The sequence below is a fragment of the Camelus ferus genome, chromosome 10 (assembly GCF_009834535.1).
Source record: "Camelus ferus isolate YT-003-E chromosome 10, BCGSAC_Cfer_1.0, whole genome shotgun sequence".
Classification (NCBI taxonomy): domain Eukaryota; kingdom Metazoa; phylum Chordata; class Mammalia; order Artiodactyla; family Camelidae; genus Camelus; species Camelus ferus.
Genome location: NC_045705.1, coordinates 33765736 through 33786141, shown reverse-complemented (window position 1 = coordinate 33786141; position 20406 = coordinate 33765736). Strand labels below are relative to the sequence as shown.

The 20406-nt window shown below is 38.4% G+C and overlaps 2 protein-coding genes across 3 annotated transcripts; one reads left to right on the top strand and one right to left on the bottom strand.

Moving 5' to 3' along the window:
- Window positions 1-329: 329 nt before the first annotated feature.
- Window positions 330-1271, top strand: LOC102521682 (olfactory receptor 5B3). Its single transcript, XM_006172968.1, has one exon. It carries the CDS (start codon window positions 330-332, stop codon window positions 1269-1271), a length of 942 nt encoding a protein of 313 aa, XP_006173030.1.
- A 14261-nt stretch (window positions 1272-15532) lies between these two features.
- LOC106728789 (olfactory receptor 1S1) lies at window positions 15533-20280 on the bottom strand. Of its 2 annotated transcripts, XM_032490455.1 has the most exons (2): window positions 20265-20280; window positions 15533-16481 (listed from the first exon to the last, which is right to left on the bottom strand). In XM_032490455.1, exons 1-2 carry the CDS (start codon window positions 20278-20280, stop codon window positions 15565-15567), a joined length of 933 nt encoding a protein of 310 aa, XP_032346346.1. In that variant the 3' UTR covers window positions 15533-15564. The 2 variants fall into 2 exon arrangements, with proteins under 2 accessions (XP_032346346.1, XP_032346345.1); XM_032490454.1 differs by lacking the exon at window positions 20265-20280 and having other exon boundaries at window positions 15533-16530.
- Between the last annotated feature and the right edge of the window lie 126 nt (window positions 20281-20406).

The window sequence follows — 20406 nt, the reverse complement described above, 5'->3', positions numbered from 1 at the left end:
GAGGCTTGGAAAAAGTGAATTGGCAGATGTATCCATTCTGGACAAGCATTTATCTAGTAATTGTGCACATCTCAGTTTACAAACTTATACACTTTAAAACTTGGGGAGATGACCCATGAAGATCCTTCAGATTTAACAGTATGTAGGTCTCTACACAATTAATGGAGTAAGTTTTGTTGACAAGAGTATTTGTATCTGGAGAATCTAGAAATACCAGTCATCACTATAATGAAATAAGACATTTTGTATGTACACTTTTCAGTTTAAGTTTCTTTATCACTGATTCTGTCTTCTCCTAGCCACAGGGCATTCTGGGACTCTCTGCATTGATGAGGAACAGTACAGAAGTGACAGAGTTCATTCTCCTGGGACTAACCAATGACCCAGAACTGCAGGTTCCCCTCTTTATAATGTTCATGCTCATCTACCTCATCACTCTCATTGTGAATTTGGGGATTATTATGTTGATTGCATTGGACTCTCGTCTCCACACTCCCATGTACTTTTTCCTCAGTAACTTATCTCTGGTGGATTTTTGTTACTCCTCAGCTGTCACTCCCACAGTCATGGCTGGTTTCATCTCAGGAGACAAAGTCATCTCCTACAATGCATGTGCTGCTCAGATGTTCTTTTTTGTAGCCTTTGCCACTGTAGAAAATTACCTCTTGGCCTCAATGGCTTATGACCGCTATACAGCAGTGTGTAAACCCATGCATTACACCACCGCCATGACAACAGGTGTGTGTGCTTGTCTGGCCACAGGCTCCTATGTCTGTGGTTTCCTGAATGCCTGCATCCACGTTGGAGATACGTTCAGTCTCTCTTTCTGTAGTTCCAACGTGGTCCATCACTTTTTCTGCGATGTTCCAGCAGTCATGGTTCTCTCTTGCTCAGACAGACACGTTAGTGAGCTGGTTCTTGTTTATGTAGTAAGCTTCAACATCTTATTTGCTCTTCTGGTTATCTGGATATCCTACATATTCATATTTATCACCATCCTAAAGATGCACTCCTCTGCAAGATATCAGAAGGCTTTGTCCACCTGTGCTTCCCACTTCACTGCAGTCTCCATCTTCTATGGAACTATTATCTTCATGTACTCACAGCCCAGCTCCAGCCATTCCATGGACACAGACAAGATGGCATCCGTGTTCTATGCTATGATCATCCCCATGTTAAACCCTGTGGTTTATAGCTTGAGGAACAAGGAAGTCAACAGAGCATTTATAAAGGTTGTTTTAGAGGCAAAATTGTTTTTATTAGGATTATGATTTCAACATTGTACAATGTGCAGTAATCTAGTTTCATTAAGGCTACAGTAAAATTAAGTTCCTGAAGTGATATCCTTATGAATAAGAAGTCTCTTGTTCTGAAAAAAGGAAACACTATGTCCAGAAACACAGTACCTGAACAGGAATGGCTCAGGCGTCTTGGCACCTGCCAATCTAAAACCTTCTTAAGGATATTGGTTTATTCACTTATTTTGCATGCTTTTTTTCTCCCACATCATTGCAAATACACATTAAATAAGGGCACAAATGAGACCACGTAAAAAGTGCATGTGCCCATGAGGATACCTACATTGAAATGAACGATTTGACATAATTAAATGGAGTGTTGTTATGTTTTAACAATAATAATTAAGATACTTAATTCATGCATTAGAATATAAATTTATGTCTAATATTTTTTATTTCTTTAGTTGAATGCTATTCTAAGAGTCCTAATTTGAGAATAAAATGTTATACTATTAATGAAAATATTGCTTTAGGGGAGCACATTTTACCAAGAGATAAATAAAGCATCTTGAATTAATATTTCTATCTTGACTGAATCATTTTATAGAACCAACATGCTCATATTACAATTTTCAAAGGATAATATAGCCAGTGTATAAGAAAAATGGAGGAAGAGAATGTATTCAAAATCCCAGATTTGGAGGCTGAATGTGCTTGCTAGTGTTGGAGTTTCACTTTTAGACCCTCTTGTCTATAGAGGTAGGAAGTATATATCTATGTAGTCTGTATATATATGCAAAATTATTCTTATTTCTCTAACTATCCATCATACCTATTTTAAGTTAAACATGAGTGCCTACTGATGTCCTCGACTTTAATCTGTTTCAACCCTATGTTTCCCCTTTCTTATCTGTAACTTCCACCTCTGACAGTGTGAAACTTGGGTCTCAACAATTTCCATTAGTTAATGTATTTGTGTGGTTGCAGTTTACAAGTAAAGCAGTTTGAACATTGTTAATCTACAAGCTCATGAGAAACAACTTTAGCAACTAAAGTGTAGTACTTTTGTAGCCTTGCAGTTCCCTGTCAATACACAATTTTCCAACATTACTTAGGTCAGCTTATTTTTTCCCTATCTCCCCTGAGTGAGGTTAACTCATTTGCAGTACAATTAATTTGTTTTTAAGAGTCTGTGTTCACTCCTGAGATTCTCCAGTGCTCCTGGCTGATTCTTTTTGATTTGGATATATTAAATTTCACTCTTTGCTATGTATAGTTCTGTGGGTTTTAGCAAATGTATAGTTATTTGTTCACCAGCTCAATACCATGAAGAATAGTTGTATTATCTCTTTTATAGAAAACCAGTCCTCACTCCCCCCTCAACTCTTGGAAATCACTGAGCTTTTTTCCATACCTGTGTTATATGAAAGGAATCATACAATATAGAACCTTTAGATCTTGGTTCTTTCATTATAAAACCCACTTTAGACGCATTCATATTGTTGCATGAACCAAGAATATCCTATTTTATCACCAATAAATCTTCCAATATAATGATATACTACATTGTTTAATCATTCACTCTAGGAAGGGCATCTGGTTGCTTTCAGTTTGGCAATTCTGAACCTTAATAAAACTTTTTAAGACATTTGCATAAAGGGAAATGGGGGACATTATGAAGAAGCATATGATTTCAGTTTATATTTAGCATTTTGTTCTTGTTTTGTTTTGCATAAGGACTGACAACCATTGCAGCAAAATTTGTTGAAAAGAATATATTTTCTCTGTTCACTTTCCTTTCCATCCTTCACAAAAACCAGTTGATTATATATCTGCGGGTCACTTCTGGATGCTAGAATCTGCTCCACTGATTCATGGAACAGATCTTTCCCCTAACGCCATATGTCTTGAATATTATATGTTATAGTGAGCCATGAAGTGAGATAATTTTCATGTTCCTACTTTGTTCTTCTTTTCCGTAATTACTTTGTCTACTCATCAGTTTTGTAATTTCATATAAACTTACAGTAACCACGTCAAGATTCACCCTAAAAAGCCTTACTTGGGTTTCAACTGTGACTGCATGAGGTCTGAAATGTAGTCAACTTTAAGTCTCCCAATTCATGAATATGTCTATTTTTAAACTCATTTTTTTAAGATTTAATTCCTATGTATTCTATATTTTTCAGCTCTTATAAGACAAATATTTTACATATACTCACAGAGCTAAATGAAATCTTAGACAAAGAACTAAAGGAAACCAGAAGAATGACGTCTCAAAAAAAAAAAAAAAAGTGGACATTATAGAGAATCGAGAGAGAGAGAGAAATTATAAAAAGTCACCAGATGGAAAATCTGGAGCAATAACCAAGAAAAGATGGGGAAGACAGCAGAAAGTAATGGCTCAGATTGCCTGATTTTAAAATATTAGTATATTTTGTGCTTTTTCAAAGAACTTTCATATTCACTGCCATATGAAAGCAAGATAAAAACCTGAGTTAGGGGGAGAGGGTTTTTTATGTTGTGAATTAAGAATATCAGGCCATGGCAGGTCTATACACAGCAGGTTATCAACAGAACTAGGACTGGAATTGATCATGTGTTTGTAGTACAGTATTAACCATATCCCTATGCCTCTGAATTCCTTGATCAAAAAGACTTTTGTGTCCCTTTATATATAGGAGTATAAATAATAGATTTGGGGTAATGCATTAGCCACTTTTTGTATATCAGAGAAATATAGAAATTAACTATCTTCAAAAGTGGGTGTAATCAGATACACATGTTTATGTGTTTGGGCCCAATATGGTAACTCACAGAAGGAAGAAACTTCATGGCCCCCAGGCTGTTCTGGCACATTCTGGAAACTTTCAAAGTGATTTAATGATGCTTCATCTATATTTGATTATGGCATTTATCACTATTTGAATGTTGATTTGTAGTTCCTGCTGTCTCTGCCCACATAATAAGTAAAGATCATTTTATTTCTTTGTAATAATAGTAACAAACATATCTCCTGGTGCATAGTTGGGATTCAATACACATTGTTGATGTGAGGGAATTAAATCAAAGTGATCAGGCTATGCCTTAAGAGTTAGAAGAAGGCAAGCATTATTTTTTAAATTGTGAGCACATATACATTTTTATTATAAAGTGATCAATTGTTCTAAACTTTGGCATATGTGCAGAGACAGCTAGGGAAGAATGAGAAGACCATGAGAGGAAATAATGATTAATTTTTTCTTGTATCAGATATTGTGTTAGAAGGTTTCTCCATAGGGTTAAAATTAATCTTTATAGCTTTGTGAAGTAAGTAACCTGGTAATTATACGAACTGGATTTTTAACAGTGCATGAAACTGAGATCCAAGGAGTGGCAATAATGTACTCAAGGCCACATTCCTTAAATTGTTAACCAGTACACTTATCTATATGACCTAGGAAAACTACTAAACAAGTCCATGCAACATACTTGGGTAAATGGTCTGAGTATCTCCTTCTCAATGATAACGCTGTATTTATAATCTGAAAATTTTTCCTTCTAATTCTTCTCTTAAGTTTCCATCCTCTCTTCCTCTCTCTCATTCCCTCATTCAATCTTTAGTTTTTGATTGTGCCTTATATTTTAATTGTTAGCATTACAATATGATATTTTGTATTATAGCATTTTTTTTATTACTTCATACTTTTATCAATACAGTAAGTACCACTGTCAGCTATCATAGTACCACCAGGAGTTTTAATAGTACTTTAATGGCAGTATTACTAGTATAAATATTGGTGAGCACTTGCTGTAAAACAGACATTAAACTAAGTATTCAACATGACGTAATTTATTCCACCCATCTAACTTAAATGAGAAAAATGTTATTATCCCAATTGTGCAGATGAGGAAAGTGACACACAGAAACGTTGGTTAACTTGAACAGCAATTTTTTGAAAGGAAAGTTAAGATTATGGACTTAAGATCATTCTGCATGGGTTCTAATATAATTTAAAAGCTGGAAATAAAAGAAAAATAAGGGGTTATCATTCAGCAGCACACAATATGAAAAGGACATGAATAAGAAATCTTGGAAATAAAATAAATACTAATAAAGTATGTGGATATTAAAGAATATAATTTTAAATAAAAATAGGTGAAGAAAAAATATCAAGAGAAATTTTTAAATATTTTGAGCTAATAGAATGAAAACACTGCTTATCAAGTCTTGGGGGATTCAGAGAAAACAGTGTTTAGAAAGAAATTTATAGCATTGAATGTATATATTGGGAAAGGCCTAAAATGCATAATCTAAGTTTACCTTAGGAAACTAGAACAAGAAGAACAAATTAAATCCAAAATAAACAGAAGAAAATTAATAAGCACTAGAACATAAATCAATGAAACTGAAAACAGAAAATCAAGAGTGAAAACCAATGGGAAAAAAAAAAAGGAAAATCAATGAAACTAAAAGCTGGTTCTTAGAAAAAATCGATAAAACAAGTAAGCCTTTAACCAGGAAAAACTGACTGAAAAAAGAAAGCGTACACAAATTACTAACACCAGGTATGAAAGAAGGGACATCATTTCAGAGTCTATGGACATTGAAAGTATAATAAAGGAACACTAGGCACAACTCTGTGCTCACAGTTTTGATAATTTAGATGAAATTGACCAGTTCCCTGAAAGTCACAGTTTGCCAAAATCATACAGGAAAAAACAGACAATCTGTTGTAATTAATAGCCCTTTATCTATTAAAGAAATTGAATCAGCAATTAATAACCTTTCAAAACAGAAAGCCCCAGGTGAGTTTACAGGTGAATTCTACCAAGCATGTAAAGAAGAAATTACACCAATCCTCTGCAATCACTTTCAGAGGATAGAATCAGAGGAAATACTTCCTAACTCGTTCTATGAAGCCAGCATTACCCTAACATCGAAACCAAAGACATTGCAACAAAAGAAAACCACAGACCAGTATCTCTCTTAAACACAGATGCAAAAATCCTCAAAAGAAATTCTCAAAAAATTTAAGAGTTAAACTCAATGTATAAAAAGAATTATACAGCATAGCCACATGGTATTTATCATAGACATGCAGAGATGGTCCAATATTTGAAAATGAATGTCATCCATTGCATAAACAGGCTAAAAAAGACTAATTGCACAATCATCAATAAATGCAGAAAAGTTATTTGACAAATCCAACACTGATTCATGGTAAAAATTCTCAATAAAGTAAGAATAAATGTCAACACTCTCCATGTGATAAAGAATATCTACAAAAAACCAACTTTGTGCTTTGTATTTCACACTTGATAATGAGAAATTAGAAGATATTCCACTAAGATCAGGAACAAGGCAGTGATGTCCTCTTTCCCCACTCCTTTCAATATTGTAAGTCCTAGCTCATACAATAAGAAAGGGATATAAAATTGAGACAAATTGGAAAGAAAGAAACAGAAACTGTCTTTATTCACATATGACATAATTGCCTATGTAGGAAATCTGAAAGCATAGACAAAAAACAAAAAACTTCTGGACCTAATAAGTGATTATAGCAAGGTAGTGGGATGCAAGGTTAATATACAAAATTCTATTGCTTTTATATAATCTGGAAATTGACAAGTGGAATTTGAAATTAAAACACAAAGGCTTTTATATTAGCACCCCCAAAATGAAATGCAATCATCCCTCAGCATCTCTGGGGGATTGGTTGTAGGACTTCCCCACAGATAAAGCTTGTGGATGCTCAAGTCCTTATATAAAGTGGCATAGTATTTGCCTGTAACCTATGCACCCATATAATTTAAATCATCTCTAGATACTTATAATATCTAACACAATATAAATACTATGTGAATTGTTGTAAATATACTTCAAATGCTATGTAGATATATGCTGATGTGCAGTAAATTCAAGTTTTGCTTTTTGGAACTTTCTGAAATTCTTTTCCAAATATTTTTCATCTGCAGTTGGTTGAATCCACAGATGGGGAATCCACTGATACAGAGGGCAGACGGCACTCAGTTATAAACCTAACAAGATATGTGTAAGAACTATGAAGAAGACTACAAAACTCTGATGCTGATGAATGAAACCAAGGAAGAACTAAACAAATGGAGAAATATTCCATGCTCACAGATAGGAAGACTCAATATTGTCAAGAGGTCAGTTCTTCTTGGCATTATCTATAGATTTATTTTAATCTCCAACAAAATCCCAGCAAGTTATTTTGTGGATATCAGCAAATTTATTCCAAAGTTTATACACAGTGGTAAAAGACCCAGAACAGCCAAGATAATGATGAATGAGAACAAAGTTGGAGGCCTGACGCTACTCAACTTAAAGACTTATTATAAAATTACAATAGTTAAAACAGTGCAATATTGACAAAGAATAGTCCAATAAAGACCAACAGAACAGAGAGCTCAGAAATAAGCCTTCATAAATATATTCAACTGACCTATGACAAGGAGCATAGGCAATACAATGGAGTAAAGATAATCTTTTCAATAAATAATGCTTATAACTGGACATACACATGCAAAAAAAAAAAGAATTTGGACTTCATCTCCTATACAAAACGTAACTTGAAATAGATCAGAGACTTTAATGTAAAATTCAAAATTATATAACACTTAGGAGATAAAATAGGATAACTTTTAAATGCAACACCAAAGGTATGATCCATGGAAGAAATAACTGATAAGCTGGATTTTACTAAAATTTGAAACTTCTGCTTTATGGAAGACGCTGTCAAGAGAATGAGAAGATAAGCCACAAACGTGGAGAAAATGTTTGCAAAAGACACATCTGCTAACGGGCTGTTATTGAAAGTATAAAAAAAGCTCTTAAAATCCTGGGAGTTCAAAATGTAGAATAAACAAGATTATACTGTATAGCACAGGGAAATATATTCAAGATCTTATGGTAGCTCACAGAGAAGAAAATGTGACAATGAATATATACATGTTCATGTATAACTGAAAAATTGTGCTCTACACTGGAATTTGACACAACATTGTAAAATGACTATAACTCAATAAAAAATGTTTAAAAGTAAAATAAAATAAAATCCAACAATAAGAAAACAAACGACCTTATTAGAAAAGAGAGACAAAGACCTTAACAAAAACCTCACCAAAGAAGATATACAAAAGGCAAATAGGCATATGAAAAGATGCTTCACATCATGTCATCAGGGAAATGTAAATTAAAATATAAATGAGATACCGCTATACATGTATTAGAATCGCAGAAAACCGGAACTCTGACAATACCACATGCTGTTGAGGATGTGGAGCAAAGGCAACCCTCATTCATTCCCAGTGGGAATGCAAAATTGTACAGATACTTTGGAAGCCAGTTTGGCGGTTTCTTACAAAACTAAACATATTTTCACCACACGATCCTACAAATTGCTCCTTGGTATTTACCCAAGGGGGTTGAAAATTTATGTCCATTCAAAGCCCAGTACATGGATATTTATAACTGCTTTATTCATAATTGCTAAATCTTGGAAGCAATAAATGCTCTTCAGTAGGTGAACACATTAAACTTTTATACACCCAGACAATGGAATATTGTTCAGCACTAAAAAGAAATGAGCTATCACACCATTAAAAGACATGGAGGAAGCTTACATGCATATTACTACAACAAAGAAGCCAATTTGCAAAGGTGACACACTTTATATAATTCCAACAGTATCTCATTCTGGAAAATGTAAAACTGTAGCGATAATAAAAAGCTTGGTGGTTGACAGGGGTTGGGGGAGGAGAAAGACATAGCACAGAAGATTTTTTAAATTAATTTATTTATTTTTTATTAAAGTACAATCAGTTACAATGTGTCAATTTCTGGTGTGCAGCACAATGTCCCAGTCATGCATACACATACAAATACTCATTTTCATATTCTTTTTTATTAACAGTTATTACAAGATATTGAACATAGTCCCCTGTGCTATAGAGAAGAAACTTTTTTAAAATCTATTTTTATATATAGTGGCTAACATTTGTAAATCTCAAACTCCTAAATTTATCCACACAGAGGATTTTTAAAGCAGCGAAAATACTCTGTATTATACTATAATGATGAATACAATTCACTATACATTTGTCTAAATGTGTAGAGAAACAAAGAGATAAAAATGGGAAAGACAATTTAAGAAACAGGCAGAATAGATTGAAAAACCTCAACATACTGTTGTATAAACTACATAAGGAACGAATACAGAGAACAGGGCAAAATACATTTTCAAATAGAGAATGGTTAAAAATTTTCAACTTGAAGAAACTTGAGTGTCCTGTCTGAAGAATTACATCAATTTCTGAGAAACACACTTAACTTTTTTATATTGATCATATTGTCTTGCAAGTAGAAATAATCAGGTTTGCCTTAGACTTCTCAGCAGAAAACAGGATAGAATTCAGTAGGTAATAAACACATATCTTCAAAAGGCTGAGGCAAAATAAGTATTATTCCGTATTTCTATACCAAGACAAACTACCATGTGAGTGACATGATGAATCAAGACATTACCAGATACACAAAAATCAAAAGTTGGTTTAGTACCCTCTGCAGGTGCAGAAGTAGAGTGAAAGTGTTTCAAGGAGAGGGAAGAGATGGAAAACAGTGTCAGGCGAGGGAATTTGGAAGAAGGAACAGAACACGTTGTGTTCCTCTGCTTTTTCCCTTTTGGTCTTGCCTATCTGCAGCAAGGGTGTCTGCTGTCATTCTGCCCTCCTCTCTTTGTGTGTACAGACGATGGGACGGGTGCTGCCCTGTGTAAAAGACATAATCTTGGGATACATACTAGAGGAGGCTGCCTGGAAGCAGACCTCCACAGTCAGTGATTTGAGTCCAGGTGGTTTATTTGAGAGTTAACACAGAAAGTACTGATAGGGGAGCGGGAAAGGGAGACAAGGAAAGGAAAGAAGCCAATACATGGTTTTATTAGCAAATAGTTTATGTCTGTAAGCAACCAAGGCTCGATCATCCTGGAAACTGCATAAAGCATGACTCAGAATACTTTTTCTGATATTTCATGATGGTTGCCACCAGATACATTAAATGGCCCACACAAGGGCTAAGCATATTCTTGAAGTAAGATAAGCCCTCAGTTTAAAAGTTGCAGATTTTTTTTTTTTTTGAATAAGCATTGATCTGTGCAGGGACGAGTGCCAAGGGGATGTTGGGGTGAGCACCATGAGCAGTGGCTACAGGAGGGTAATTTGGAGGAGAAAAGAAGCCCATCTGTGTATAGCTCTGAGCCAGGCTTTCAAGCTGACTTATCAGAATTAAAGCAGAATTTAATCTCCATCTCCCTGACACGTTTCATATCTGCCTATTCTTTATAAACTCAAGAAGAGAAAAGTTGGATATCATTTTTCAATTTCTTGAAATTTCTAGTAGCTTAACATTCAGTTATAACACCCAAAAGAATGGAATGGACAAAAAAACATAATAAAAAAATGTGGCAGCTAGAAAGCAAACTTAATTTTTGAGAAATATGTTTCAAATATGAAAGATCACAATAAATGTAAATTAATTAAAACCATTCTTGATGTTTGTAAAAGGCATCTTAATTTTTTAAAGAGGGAAGAAAGGATAGTAAGACTGCAAATATTTGTATGTGCTACTCAACATATCAAATTGTGTCCCTGCTTGTAGTTTCTTTCTTCCCTATCAAGTGGGAAGAGGAGAAGTGACTGCCCTCATGAGGGCCCTGTTCCCCTGAGAATTCTATGCCTGTACAATTTCCTCCTTGTTCTCATTCGTTAGTCTCTGAAATCCCACCACAGCTCCACCTGACATTACTTTAAAAGGACCAAACTGTAAACAGAGCCCTTTAGGTCATCATGTATTGAAATGAATGCTTATACTGTTAGTACATACCACCTTCTCCCCAAACTGAGTATTTGCAGTCAATTTGAAATCAGGGCAGGGAAAACACTGTAAGATGACTTCATCTTCTGAGAAATATGTTCTGAAGGAGGCAGTTTTGACTTGAATTCAGCCTGAGCAGGACTGGTCGGGAGCTCGCTAGGGATGACAGCTGCGTGGGCTGGAGAGAGCGGATCAGAAAGCACAGTTTCAGGAATGATGGTTTGGCGACTGTGGTATTTGAAACAGTTCTTCCCCCCTTTTCCTTGGAAGAATTTTCACTTCCTTCCCCGGCCTTCCTGATGCTGCTGTGTTCTGGTTTTCCTTCCTCCTTGGCTGCTGCCCCTCAGGCTCCTTGGTTGGGTCCTAGTTTCTGAATGTTAGAGTCATCCAGGGCGTGGTCACAGGTCTTTCCCTGTAGTCACTCCTCGGGTGATTTCACCCAGTCTCATGGATTTAAGTACTTACTTAAGGTATTCAAATCAAATTCAAATTCTTTACTGTGACCTGTAAGATTCATCCAGGTTGGGTACTCAGCTACCTCCGTGACTTTATCTGCTTACCCTCTCCTTCCCCCTCGTCCAGTACACTTACTATTCCTTGACGATGCTTGACATGTTCTCACAACAGGATCTTTATTCCTGTTCCTTTTTTTTCTTGGAATGTGTCCCCCAGAACGTCTCATGGCTTACCCCCTTATTCTATTCAGTTCTCAGCTCAAATTCCTAAGATAAGCCTTCCCCAGCTCCTGAACCTCCCTGCCTAAAACAGCTACTCCACCCTGTGTCATCGGCTGTCCCCTCACCCTACTTCACTCTTTATCATACACCTTCTTGTTACTCATATTATAGCCAACATTTATTTATTTATGTGTTCATTGCCTGTCTCATGTACTATGAAGTAAGACCCCAAAACCAATGGTGCTGTCTCATTTACTTTTGACTCTCACTAGGTACTTAAAAAAGATTTGTTTAGTGAATAAATAAATATTTGCTGACACTCTAAAATTAGGTTTTACAAATCATCCCTAATTAACATATGGATTTTTTTTCTAGTCATTTCTCTTGCATTTGTGTTACCTCCACTTAGAAGGCAGAGGTTTCTGTTTATTTATTCATAAAATCACCAGTTGACTTTTCTCAGGTATGGCTAATGCAAAAAAAAACCAAGAATGGCATAAAGTCTTGTTGATTGTGCTTTTCACAAAAATCTTCATGCTTTCTAAACTTAATGACATGGGTTATTGACTAAATATTGTCTTTGCTTTTCGAGTCTCAAGAATCACTCGAAAATTTTTTGTCAGTTTCTCTCTTTAGTGTGAGTGTATTAAGTGAGAACTATTCATCCTTTTAGTCCCAGGAACAGACGCAGAGCCTGGTAAATAAAAGGTTTATTTTACTTGTTGTAAATGAAGAAGAATTATTTAGGGAAATACAAGTATTTAGGTACAGATTTATGCCTTTCTTCTCTGAAAACTTGTCAAGGTTTTCATAAAAGTTTGATTCTCTATCTTCAGAATCGGTTATCTTTTGTGTCCCACCCTTCATCTTAAAATTCACTCTCTCAGGCAAACTCCAAATTTGCACAGACATCTATTCCTAGCCAACTCAGCTTCCCCATTACTCACTGCAGATGGAGTGGAATCTGAGAATGGGTACAGCCTCCTGTGCAACCTATAAGACAGAGGTAAGTGGTCCAGGACAGGCCCACGGGGATAGCAGCCAATTCAAACTAAATGATCTGGGTCTAACCATCACAGTTCTTATTCCATCAAATACAGGGTAGATGAAACCTGAATAAAGAAGGAAAGTTATGGCTCTGCCAAACTGATGTTTATGCAACTGAGAAGATTCGGATTCAATGTTAGGCATGATGGTTTAATAAAGACAGTTTATTTTTCTTAAAATTTTTTTTTCTTCTTCCTAGAATGACACTCACAATAAAATGTTACAGTGATATGTGGTATAATATAAATCACTCTACCCCATGAAACACAATCCCCGTTTTGGTTATATATTGCTGTACAACAAACCCCAAATGTAAGAGATTTAAAATAATAATGGTCGTTTTATCGTCACCTCTCACAGTCCTGGGAGTTGACTGCGCTCGGCTGGGTGGCTGTCACTCCCGTGCTCGCAGTCAGGGCCTCGGCTGGGGTCAGAGGGATTTCCCGCATGTGCTGGGTGACTGGTGGGCGGGGGTGCTCTGAGACCTGCTGGCTGGAGCCTCTGGGGCTCCTTGAGCATCTCCCTCTGACTCTGTGTGGTCTCTCCAGCACGGCGGCCTCAGAGTGCTGGGCCTTCGTGCATTCTAACCCAGGGCCCCAGAGGTGGAAGCGGTCCTGGCTTTTCTGAGAGCCTTGGGACTCATGCAACAGCCCCTGGGGGATGCTCTGCTAGTCAAAGCAGCCCCCACAGCCTTCAGGCTCAAGGGGGAGGGGCGCATAATCCGTCTCCTGATGAGAAAGTGGGAAAGCACTTCAAGAACATGTGGGGTGGAAAACATTGCTGTGGCCATTTTTCAAAAATATAATCTCCTACAACCACTGCTAACATTTTGTTGACTCTCCTCTCAGGTAGCTCTTTCTGCATTTTCTACTTTACATAAATGAATTTCAACGATACAAGCTATTATAAAACCTTCTTGGTTCATATGGGATCACTTGCTACATTACAGAAAAAAAACCAGCTTAATGACATGGCTTGTCACACAGTGAGTCAGTGGCAGACTTAGGCTAGATTCTAAGTCTCCTGATGACAAATCTAAGGCGCTTTACTACTCCACGTGGAATAATGAAAGCAGAGGACTCTGATTTTCACGTTAGAGCTGTGAGTGGAATAGGGTGGATTTTGAGGTACTCAAGGAAGGCAGGACTGTTAAGAGGCTAGTTTGGTAACCCACATAAAAAGAGATGAGATCACAGTAGTAATGAAAACTCAAAAAATCATAAAACTTTAAGAGATACCATAGAGAAAGGCAAGTGGATAATTATATACTTCCTCTTAAAGCAATTGAATTTTTGTAACTTTAGAGAAGAATAAAAGTCAGCTTAGACTGGGGACAGATAAACCTAATTTGGTAGGGCAGGTAGATTAGAGTTGGAATCCAGGGAACAGTTGAAGAAAAGGAACACGGTTTGTTTTTTAACATCTACAATATTCTAGGCACTACAGTAGTTGTCTAATATACATGTAAATTTAACCACAAACGGCTTTGGGATGTTGAGATTACTGTTCCAATTTTACGGATGAAAAAGAGAAGTTTCAGTGCTCAAATAATTCCCCTTAGATCACACAGGTGGATCACAATTTGCAGAAAAGCCAGGATTTAGAATGAACCTTTTCTCTACACTTCAGTGCAATTGTTAGGGAGAAATTATATTCAATAACCAGCAAACAGTTTGCTCCAGTGGTGGAAATATTAAAAAAGAGTATTTTGACAGGGCAAAAACCTACATTCTTCTGGGTAGCTACAGAGTATTTTCAAGATGTATGTCTGAAAGACATTTCCACCAACCAGTAAGTATCTAAATTCACAAAATTCCAGAGCTGGAGTGGAACACAGAGCTCATGTGGTTCAGTAATTCTTTAGCACATCAGAGTCACCTGAAGGACATTTTCAGAATATGAGTTCCTCCAGGTAATTCTGATACACATGTTCGATTGGAAACAACTGGGGCCGATGGCCTCATTTTACAGACGTGAAACGAAGTTCTAGAAGGTTCTCTGAGATGCCTGAAGCTTCATAGCTACTTGAGGGGCAGAGTCAGGACTAGAACGCATGTCTTCCATATACATGCTCTCTCCTTCTCCAGTGAAATGCACTTCCCAAAGTGCAGTCTGTACAGCACAAGTCTCACACACCACTAGGTGATGAATCACGTTCTGTATGACTGAATAAGTTTAGAGAAATACTACACACTATGTTACCCTCCTGGAAATTTATACTATACTAAAAGCTCTCTGAAGTTTTCTGGTTAAGATATTTGCTTCTTTTAGCTCGAAGTCGCCCAAAATTATTTGAACAGGGGACTCTTAATTTTTACAACTATTAAAAATCTCACCAAATAGTAGTTCTGACAAGACAAACTTTGAGAAAAGCTGACCTAGAGAAGTCTAGACTGAATAAAGACATTAGTGATAACCATCTCCAAAGTTACACACACTAGACTGTAGGTACTGCATGCACATGTAATTGTCTAAGTTATAAACAATTTCACCAAGGTTTGTGGTTACATAGATTATAATCAAGATGTGTGCGACTGTTGGGATGTAACATGAGGGCGTGGGGTCTTGACCAGAGCTACGTGGTAAACACTAGTCCCTCGGAGGACGGATTAAGAGTTCTTCTAAAGCTGAATAATCACACTATGCCACAATCTCTGGGGAGAATCATCCATTTTTTTATGGAGATAAAAGGAATTCAGTTGCCCAGGGCATCAAAGGGAGAACCCTATTTCCTACAGATGAGTTTTCTCAGGGCACCTTTCATGTCCTTGTTCCTCAGGCTGTAGATGAAGGGGTTCATCATGGGTGCCACCACAGTGAACAGCACTGCACCAATCTGATCTCTGTCATCAGGGTGAGTGAACGAGGGACAGAAGTAAACCCCCACAATGGTCCCATAGAAGAGTAAGACAACTGTCAGGTGAGAGCCACAGGTGGAGAAGGCTTTCCACTTCCCCTCTGTGCATGAGAGTCTCAGGACAGCCCTGACGATGCGGACGTAGGAGAAGAGGATGAGGGAGAAGGGGAAGGTGATGACTGATAAGCCCACGACAAGCAACACAAGCTCATTGACGACTGTGTCTGAGCAGGACAGCCTGAGCAGAGGGGCCAAGTCACAGAAGAAGTGTGGGAGAGCATTGCTGTCACAGAAGAGCAATGGAAGGAGCAGGAGAGTGTGTGTTAGGGCAACAGCATTACTGAGGACCCACGGGATGACTGTGAGCAAAATGCAGAGCCTGGGTTTCATGATGGTTGTGTAGCTCAGGGGGTGGCAGATAGCCACAAAACGGTCATAGGCCATGACCCCCAAGAGGAAGTTGTCAATGACGACAAACGCAATAGAAAAATACATCTGTGTGATGCAGCTCTCATAGGAGATGGATTGGCTCTTGGTCTGAATATTCATCAGCATGTTGGGGACTGAGGTGGAAATGGAGGAAAGATCAGCAAAGGATAGATTGGCAAGGAAGAGGTACATGGGGGTATGAAGGTAAGAATCCAAGCCAATGGCCAGAATGATGAGCCCATTTCCACTCACGGTGACCAGGTACATACCCAGGAAAAGCACGAAGAGGAGCTTCTGCTGCTCAGCCCGGTTGGAGAGTCCCAGGAGGAGGAATTCAGAGACGGTGGTTTGGTTTCCTTGATGCATATTTCTGCCGACCTGGAGAAAGGAACACAAGGTCTTCATATCCCCACAAGAAAGCTCAATATGGTCCCACTCAACTGTGGCCACCGCAGGGAGGAGGGCACGCCCTCTAGGCTGAAGAGGAATGAAGGGCAGAGAAAGACTACTTAACAAGGAACTGTGTCAGCAGAGCAGAGCCTCAGGGAATACCTTAGGAAGAAAAGACAGAGACAGGATAGATATTTCTCAATGAACATGTTTTAAACTCTAACATGATTCTGAAATTGATTTTTACAGTTGGCTCCAAATGTAGTTTAAATGTGCTAAATTGAGGACAATAAGTGAGGTATATTCCATTTTCAAAGGCATTAGGTATCCCTGAAGGAATTGCTTAAAAACAAACTAATTGGTCCCAAGACCTTTCCCACCATTCACCTCCGCCCCTTAAATCTAAGAAAACAGAAATCTGAAGAGTCATGAAAGTGAAGAGTTTGGGGAAGTAGGGACCCCTGAGGGTCGGGGTGCTCACAGAATATACTGCTGTGTGGGTGCTCCTTCCCACTCAAGTTGGGGGGGGGGGGGACTCCAACAGAACTGCTCTTGGGGAATGTGTATAAAACCTAAGCCCAGAATTCTACTTCATTCCTGGCTAGATTTGAGGGGAATGGAGAAAGTTGAGGGGGCACATAAGAACCTAAAGCCTTGTGTCAGCCTCCCCTTCTAAAGCTGGGAGGCCACTGGATCAGCCCACTATGGCATGGCGGGAGGCAGAGGGGAAGGCGTGGTGGGGCAATCCTGCGTCCTCACACGTGGCACAACATGAGCAAGTGAGTCACCCAGAGGCCAAGTGAATGCTGCAGGAAGTCCTTGAGCTCAAGCCACCTTGGTGGGACTCCTGCCAAGAAGGAACCTGCTGGGGTAGGAAGCTACAGCAGTATGAGGTCATGGAGTGGCTCTCTTATGAAAGAGGGGTCAGAAAGAGATTAGGGAGAAAATTTGTTGCCTGTGTCAGGACACTCCTATTCAGGAGGTCCCTGAGAATACCTCTGTAGAATCCCAAATGTTCTCATGACAGAGCGTGCCTGCCACACACAACTCCCCAACTGCTAGTATTCCCTGGCAGCAGACTTGAAGACTTTCCCCTTTTCTCACTCCCATTCTTCGTTCTTACCGCTTCCAGCTACACAGCCCCGAGCTGCACATCAGGCTGAGCCCAGGAGGGAAGACACATGTTTTTAGGATGTGAAATTGAAGTCTTGAATTGGGTTGGAGTTTTGAATACCTGGAGTACTAAAATTAAAGTTACTTTTTTTAAAAACTAATGGTGACCAGAAAACTACAGGGACCTTGCAAGGTGTTACTCAACTGCAGGGAAGGGAGATTGGACTGAGAATGGTTCTCCTTGTGGCTAATTGGAAAGTAAATTGGCTTGAGAGCCAAGAGGTGTTGGTCTTTGTTCTTCTGCTCTCCTCCTGTCGTCTCCCTCTCATTTTTTTCTGTCTCCTCTTCTTATCTCCGAAATCATTTGTCTCCCAAAGATTAGAAATAGCCAAGTCTCTAAATAGCTTTTTTTCCCCCATGAAGAGACCATAAAAAAAGAAATCTCCATCCCAGGGATTTTGGAAAACTGAAAGGTAGTAGAGACTGGAGCAGTAGCTCTGAGGTTTCTTTGCTCCTGAGAAGCTTGGCTTACTAATCAGAGATAGACAGAAACTTATACATAGAAGAGAGATGCTAAGATAAAACTAAAATGAGATAAAGGCATCTATATCTAACCTCAGGGCAAGATGTGTATCTGGCCTGAGGTCATCTGGCACAAGGAAGTGTGTAGTTTTAAGTAACAATCTCCAGTCTCGCCTTCCTGTCCTATCTCTCCCACCCACCATCAGTCCCACATAAATTGTTCTGAGTCCCTGAGGACCTGCTTAGCTAGGTAAGAGCAGTACTAAAGTCTGAAAAGTCTCACCTCTGAAAAAAATGGTAGAATATTAGGAAGTTACTGGAATCTAGACCCAGTAGCTTAACTTATTCTTGACAGGGTTGCAGTGGGGAGACTGAGAGCAGGTCTTATGTATTTTTCAGACCCTGACTCTTTCCCAAGCACAGTATTAGTAGACTCCTGGTGCTGGGCTCACATGGGACATTTAGCTCCTTTCAGGTCCTTGAGGATAATATCCCTGAAGCATTTGCCTCAAGACAGACAGTTGTTTTCACATCTCATTCTCAATGAGGTAAATGGGGAATAGATGCTCTGCTTTTTTTGTTACTGTTGGTTTGCTTGTTTTCAGGGACCTCTGCCTACCTGTGATTTCCTGTTTGTAATTTAGTTGCTCATTGCTCTTCGTAGCAACTGAATTGTTTCCTGTGTGTTTTATGCTCCCAGTGAGATGGTAAGCATTTTGAGAGTTCCTTCTCTGTTTCCTCTCTAGTGCCTAGTAGAGGGGTAACACTCAATCTGTACCTTGGGAATTGAGTTCAATTCCTGCACTATGGATTGTAACTCCAAGAGGATGCCATCTATAGAAAAAGAGGCTAGACTACAGCCTTCTTTATCACTTGAATGAAGGTCAGGGTTGGAAGGGAATCTGGGGACTCAGTAATTCAGCACTCAAGGCTCTTAGTTACAAATTAAAAAATAAATTCTGGATTATTAATATTGAAAAGAAACATATTGAAATGATATTGAGTAGTTCACAGATACACTGGGAAGACTAGAAAAACAAACCCTGAAATGGACAGGAGAATGGGAGGCTATAGCCAGAGACACAACCAAAATTAATAGACTCCTTCTTCTAATGATTGCATGTGCCTCATAATATACTGCAGTTATTTCTCACCCAAACCAAGAACAGTCACCCCCTCTTCAACAGGAAACAACTTAACCTATGGACTAACTGAATAGATATTCATGACTAATATTTAAAATAACTGGGTAATGGAGAAGAAAGAAAAGGTAAGTTATTTTATCTATCTAGCTAGCTAGCTAGCCACAGCTAGAAAAGAAATGTGGGTGGAAACAGAATCCTTGTTTCCACAACTTATCCATGAGTTCCTTCATCTACTACTGTTATGGTCTGAACATTTGTGTCCCCCTAAAATTTATATGTTGAAACTTGACCCCCGGGCAATGGTAAGAGGTGGGAGACTCTTGGGAAGTGATTAGATCATGGGAACAGAGCCCTCGTGAATGGGATTAGTATTTTTACACATGAGGTCCAAATGAGCTCTGTGGTTCCTTTTGCCATGTGAAGACACAGTGAGAAGATGGCTGTCTATGAAACAGGAGGCAGGCTCACTAGACCCTGAATCTGCTTGTACCCTGATCTTGGACTTCTAGCCTCCAGAACTCCAAGAATTAAATTTCTGTTGTTTATAAGCCACATAGTTTATGGTACTTTGTTATAGCAGCCCAAAGGGACTAGGATAACTACTATCTTAGCATGTGTCTTTAGAAAGCAGGGCCAGAAACAAGAATTTAAGTCTTGACATTTTATTTGAAAGATAAAAATCCCTGAGATGTAAGGAGGAGGACAACAGAGGGAACAGAAGCTAAGCTAGATGCGAAACAATGCAATGAAATGCATGACTGCAAGGGTGATTGTTCACAAGATGGAAGAGCCAGAGATTATTCATCAGATGTATTCACCAACATGTTGGATTTTGGACTCCTCTGGAGGGAGAAATCATAGCTAGGATCAGTCCAGGGAGAGAAGGGGATATGTATATACCCCGTTCCTTTTCATCTCTTGCTTCCCATCAGCCAAGGTTCACCCCATGGGGACTTGACACTCTTGAACTTCCAGGTTTCAGCATCTGGTTCCTTTGTGGCCACACAGGAAGTCAGGAATCACATTCCACAATAAGACTATTTATCTGAGTCCAGAAGATGCAGGTAATATTGTGTGGGCAGGTTTGGCATGTAGGTTTAATGGTTGATGG

Bases quoted from the DNA above. Each gene is read 5' to 3' on its own strand.
- LOC106728789 (XM_032490454.1), bottom strand. From the start codon at position 16,530: ATGAAGACCTTGTGTTCCTTTCTCCAGGTCGGCAGAAATATGCATCAA.
- LOC102521682 (XM_006172968.1), top strand. From the start codon at position 330: ATGAGGAACAGTACAGAAGTGACAGAGTTCATTCTCCTGGGACTAACC.